This window comes from Oryzias melastigma, linkage group LG18, assembly GCF_002922805.2.
Source record: "Oryzias melastigma strain HK-1 linkage group LG18, ASM292280v2, whole genome shotgun sequence".
In the NCBI taxonomy this organism is placed as follows: domain Eukaryota; kingdom Metazoa; phylum Chordata; class Actinopteri; order Beloniformes; family Adrianichthyidae; genus Oryzias; species Oryzias melastigma.
The window spans coordinates 20,681,357-20,687,356 of record NC_050529.1 but is presented as its reverse complement, the minus strand read 5'-3'; the positions used below and the strand labels follow the sequence as shown (position 1 = coordinate 20,687,356).

General features: G+C 41.2%; 1 protein-coding gene across 1 annotated transcript in view; it reads left to right on the top strand.

The window, feature by feature from the left end:
- LOC112155630 (ribonuclease kappa-A) overlaps positions 1-2,402 on the top strand; it is a 12,841-nt gene extending 10,439 nt beyond the window's left edge. Inside the window, exons 5-6 of the mRNA XM_024287359.2 lie at positions 1,976-2,102; positions 2,185-2,402. Coding sequence (XP_024143127.1) covers positions 1,976-2,102; positions 2,185-2,202 — 145 coding nt within the window. The 3' untranslated portion in view covers positions 2,203-2,402. The remainder of the gene's footprint in view (positions 1-1,975; positions 2,103-2,184) is intronic.
- The last annotated feature ends 3,598 nt before the right edge of the window (positions 2,403-6,000 follow it).

The window sequence follows — 6,000 nt, the reverse complement described above, 5'->3', positions numbered from 1 at the left end:
TCTGGTTAATTCCCAAACGGAGTCACAGACAGACGGAAGTAACGTTTGAAACAGCCCTCAGGAGAGCGACCCGGAGAGACTCTGAAAGATGTGGTGAAAACAAACACAGCCATGTGTTAGCAGGTCCCCTTGTAAAGCTCTCAAAAACATACAAAATACTCACTCAACATCATCCATTATGTGGCAACAAATTAATTCCAGCAATAACTTTGGTGGTTGCTCCGCAGCAGGAGCCTTAGGCGTTGAGCGGTAAATTTGACAGCCGTCAAAAAAGAGGCAGCAGACGCGAATATGACGCCTTGGCCGCGTTTGGTGTGAATGCACCATAAGGTTGATGAGGACAAAGAGGGTAAAAGAGACCAAACTAAACCACACCAACTAAAACCCAGCCAGCTGCTCTGCTCCCTGCCTGCCTTGGTGTGGCCTCCTCTGTCTTAAATAGACAGCAGATCCCACTTAACCTCGGGCTCACACGGCTAGCGTCACAGCTCAGGTGCGATGCGGTAGTGGTCTAGCTACAGGTTGGCTGCAGTTACAGACTCTGCTGCCAGCCTTGCAAAACTCCAAACTCACAGACGTTCACGCTAATCCCCCCTTTATTTGCTGCGGATCAGCTGTGTCGTCCGGTGAAATTTTAACCAAACAAAACGGATTCGCAGTGATGCAAATAATACTCTAAATATGTTTTTTCACTGTAATATCTTGAAACCGGAGTCACCTTTGCAACCTGCCTCAAATGGTTATTTGAGGTACTGCAACATTTACTGCTGGTTTGTATCAAATTGGTTAAAACTTGCAACTCAAACCTGAAAATTAGAAGAGAGCTATTTATCATAAAAGCAAGTTAAATTATTAACATTTCAGACGATCAAAGAATAAATTATAAGTACTGTGTTTTCCGCACTATAGGGCCTGCCGTATTATAAGGCGCTGTCTCAATTAGGGGATTAATTTGTGTACTTAAGCCATACACAAGTCGCAAAAAAAAGGTAACTGAAACAAAACAGTGAGTTTAGTTAAACTTTATTCCACTATTTAACAAACCACTCTTATTATATTTTAATCAATCTTCTCCCATGAAACATCTTTGGTGTTTGAATTAAAGAGCGGCGTTATTCCATAATCAAACATCCCGGCTCCCTCTCATTGTTGAGTCAAACAAAAGAACAGTCAGAAAAATCGTCTTCGTGTTTTCAGGACTGCGCGCAGATAATGGCGCAGGCCAGGTACAGCTTACGCTCTGAAATACTGGCCGATCTTTATGTTTGTTGTACTAAAGTGGGTTTCTACAGTAAGGTGAGATGTGGTAAACTCTACCGACATCTACATTGTTTCCCATGCGCACAACTTGCAAGAATCCCTGTCTGCGATTCACCTGTGTCTAGTGGGGAAAATACAGTAATAATAATAGTTTGGTCGTCACGTAGCCTTCATTTTTCTCCATAAGGGGTAAAGGTTTTACGGCAGGAGACCTGAGACTGTAATGTTCTTTGTTCAGATGAATGAGAAAGATGCTACATTGTTGGTCATTGTCATGAAAACTCTCACCTATGGAATGTTTTTGAGTCATGAATCAAAGTAATATGCAATTCTTTACTGACAATTACATTTGCAATTTAAAAATGCATTTTGCAATTGACAATTCATTACGCAATTCAAGCTTGGAATATAAAAATACAGTTTGCAATTTAGAATTCGATATTAAAATTATTTTGAATTTTGAGACAAAAACATCATGGCACATTACAATGCAATAGATTTTAAGTTCCTTTAAAATAAATTTAAAGAGAACCTTGTCCTGAAATATCATTTTAATATAGAATTGTAAATTTTAAAATGCTTTATCAAATTGCAAATTGAATTGTCAATTGGGAATTGCATATCACTTAGAATTATGACTCAGAAAAACTTCCATACTATCTCCTGCAGTTCCATCAGCTTTCTTGGGTTAAATTCAGTCATTGTGTCTCCACAGCCCAAACCCCCCGCAGCGCGTCTATGATCTGTACAACCAGGTGGGCTACAACTGCTTTATCGCAGCTGCCATCTACGTGGTGTTGGGGGCGCTGTCCTGCTGCCAGATGAGGCTCAACAAGAAGAAGGTGAAGCTCCTGCTCTGCCTTGAAGCTGGGGGAAAAGATTACTGTTGAATGAAGTTTCATTTGTTCTCTTGGTGTTTTTCAGGAATATCTGGTTCAGTAGAACCTCAAACTGAGTCAAGGAGATGCTAGCAGACGCCGAGGAACTTCTGTTTTAATGATCTGAACCAGGAAATGGATGAAAGTGACTTTCACCTCTGATCATGAAAACATTTCAGTCTTCAAATAACTAGCTAACACTGCAGAAAGGAAGCTCGTGTTTGGATTTTTAGACATTAAAAGAATAAAATGTTTTTCAGTAAACTCTTGTCGATACTTTTTATTCAAATTAGATGAGCTCTAATTTGGAGTTCACACAGAAGTCCAACAACAAAACACAGGGTTCAGATCTAAACACGCCCCTCCAGGTGCCAGCGGCGTTGCCCACATGGGGATCGAATGGACAGAGGGTTATGCCAAAAAAGGCAGACTAGCTGTCTTTGCTGTTAGGCCCTCAGAATGCAGAGCCAAGGACAATGGAGTTCCTAGTCCTCAAGAAAATCTGTTGCTGATTACCTGGAGCAGGTGTGTTTAGCCATTAAGGAGCTTCAGTAGCAGGTCAGTTGGAAAACGTATAGGACACTGGACCTCGAGACCTGGAGTTTAACATCTGTGCTCTAGATCAGGGATGTTAAACTCCAGGCCTTGAGGATTGGTGTCTCACATGTGTCACACGTTATAAATTTGCTCCTTGTGTCTCTGGACAAATACATTCACCTCTGCTAGTTATGGTCTGCAGCAGCAGTCTACTGACCGTAAGGACCATATTAATTTTGCTTAGAGTGGAAAAAAAGTGAAAAGGCCTTAAAGGAAGGGCCTGAGCCCAAACAGACATGACCAGTGTGTAGTAAAATAAAAAGCACAACAAGGGCGAGGAGAGTATGTATGGGTGGCCAGGCGAGGGAGAGGGTGGGTAGCGACTGGGGCCTTCCAACGCCGCCTGCAGCTTTAATTTCCTTTTTTTGGTGAAATTTACCACCAGAGATATAAAAATGACAGAGGCTGCTATTAAACAGCTGTGCATTCTGATGGCTTAACAGCAAAGGCTGCTAGTCTGCCTTTTTTGACAAAACCCTCTGCATTTTTCCGGACTTGGGACCGGCACATGAAGGCATTGTATCGTGCCTCCTTGTGGTTGCATTAAAATGTTTTGTTTTTTTTTTCTTCTTCAGTAGCAGTTTAAATTGCAATTTTTAGCTGCAGTTTTTAAGATGCTTTTTTCGTACTATTATCTATTGTTATCCATTTAACTCTAAACCTACTATTCTAAACTAAACTAAGTTTTTTTTTTGCCCCTAGTCACTACAAGTTTACTGGAGTTTTTAAGTAATTTTTTTTCCTACAATAAGCTATTGTTATCTACTTAAATCTAAACCTGCGTTTCTAAACTAAACTAACAACTCCATACTCCATTAAAGTTAACTTTAAGCTAACATGTTCTTACTATTTTTTTTTACTAAAGCTTTTGAAGTTGTAAGGTTTTTTTTTTTTATCCTACTTTTTTTTTTTTAGTACTTTCTTCCTACTAATTTTCCTCTAATTCCTATCATTCCTGATAAAACTAATTCGAGTTCCGACAGAAAAGGTTTAGAAACCTTCTAACAATGCCGGAGGGCTTTTTTGGAGTTACTCGATGCAAAAGGTTTAGAAACCTTCTAACAATGCCGGGGGGCTTTTTTGGAGTTACGAGATGCTTTGTGTAGAGAAAAGCAATGTCTTCGAGGATTATATCGAAATCGGAAAGAATCCCAACTTCAAGGAGTTGTGGCTTTTTCCACTCCCGTAACATGTCCTTGTAAACCAGCACGTGTAGCTCATTATCAATTTCGCTATCATCCAACTGGATGGGTCTTCTGCGAATTCCTTCGATAATCATGTCTACTGGGTCTAAAACATTGTAATATAAGTTATCAAGATATTCAAAATAATCTAACTCAATATCAAGCTTATACATCAATGTTCGGATTGAATTTGCCAAATCCTGTTCAAATTTTGGTCTGGAACTTTCAGGTTCTTCATCTGGAGCCTCGGGTTCTCCATCTGGAGCCTCGGGTTCTCCATCTGGAGCCTCGGGTTCTTCATCTGGAGCCTCGGGTTCTCCATCTGGAGCCTCGGGCTCTTCATCTGGAGCCTCGGGTTCTTCATCTGGAGCCTCGGGTTCTCCATCTGGAACCTCGAATTCTCCATCTGGAGCCTCGGGTTCTCCATCTGGAGCCTCGGGTTCTTCATCTGAAGCCTCGCCATTATCTGCAACATCCTTCCATATATTTTTACCATAAATACATAGTTTCTTGGAAAATGTTGGGATGTCTGTTGTTCCACCTGAACTGTAACATTCCTCCTCTGTTTGGGTCTCTGCACCGCACATGCAATGGCATGCCCTTGTTATACTAAAAAACTTTAGTTTGTTAGTACAATTTCTGAGGTTTGCTGCACAGGATTTGATGTTTAGGGTTCCTGATTTTATATGCTGAAGGAATGTTTGTGTTAGCTTGTCTCTTGGTCCCAGAGTCAAAGCTCTATGTTGAGCCATGATTATTGTGATTACATTTGCCATGTTGGTGTAGATGCTCCTCAACAAATTGGTCTGAAAATATAGCTTTGCTCTTTCGACCTTCTCTTTGATGTTTTGAGCACATGCTTGGCTTCTTGCAGCCCATTTTTTAGCAATTTCTGTTACGTTTGGACGCAATTTGCTAATTTTTGTTTGCAAAATCCCCTTTGCAATGCACACATTTTCTTTATTTGCCTCCTGCTCGAGCTCTTCTGCATATAACTTCAGCTTTGTGGTCCACTTTATGAGCCTCTTTGCACACGTATCCAGTTTTCCAGCTGCAGAAGAAGGATTTGCTGTCTCAAGTAGCACCGCCGCTTCCTGCAGAAGGTTTGTTGCAACCCTCAGTTGAAACTGTGCTTCTGCAGCTGCGATTTTGACTCCTTTAGATTTATTTTTGAGCCTTTCTGTGAACACTTTGATATTCTCCCTATAAAATTGTACCCTTTGGGACACAAATTTTATGCTGTGAATGATTTTCTGTTTTGGGTTCACATTTGGAGCCTCTGCAATGGTCGTTTGTCCACGTCTTTTCCTGGAACTTTTTGTGGCAGCTTTAATTTTTTCTGCACACAATCTTTCTGTTTTCAGTCTTGAAAAGCGTGAACGAGGGACCTCAGCTTGTGGTTCATCCAGATCCTCCGTGCTTTCAAGGGTTTTTTCTTTTTTACTTTTTCTTAGTTTAAGACTTGAAAGCTTTGTTTTTATTCCCTTGAGTTTTTCAGATCCAAGGTTTGGAGTTGGTTTTATCATCTGGACAGCCGGTCCGCCCAGGTAAGACTTGAACAGATTCAGGTTGTGGTAAAGCTGTTTTATGTTTTTCCACACAACTTTTCTGTTAAGTCGGCATTTTTTGGCTGTGGGAGACGTCCTGCTGCTGTCTTTGTCCCCAGTGATCTCTTGGACGATCCCACTGATCGCCTCCTCCACCATTTCGGGACTGAGCTCTTTTCTTAACCCGTCCAGCTTTTCTTCCGCCTTTTCGTCCGGAATTCCACAAAGAATATTGTAGATTTCTTCCGGCTTCATTGTCCTCAGCATGTAGATTCCATCCTGAGTGAGCACGTCTGACTTTATGCCTGGATAAGGCTCCAGTTCTCTGAGCTCCATGTTCTCCATGTTTACTTTAACTTGTTTGCTTTGCTGTCTTTGTTGGCGGCGTTTTCTTTGACTCGTGAAAGCTCTTTCAACAGCAGATCTGTACATATTCAAGAGCTTTTTCGCCGGTGATATGTGCATCATTATACGTCGTTCCGCCACGTGATGACGTAATGCCGCATAATGCAATAGTCCTCTGACACAGATCGT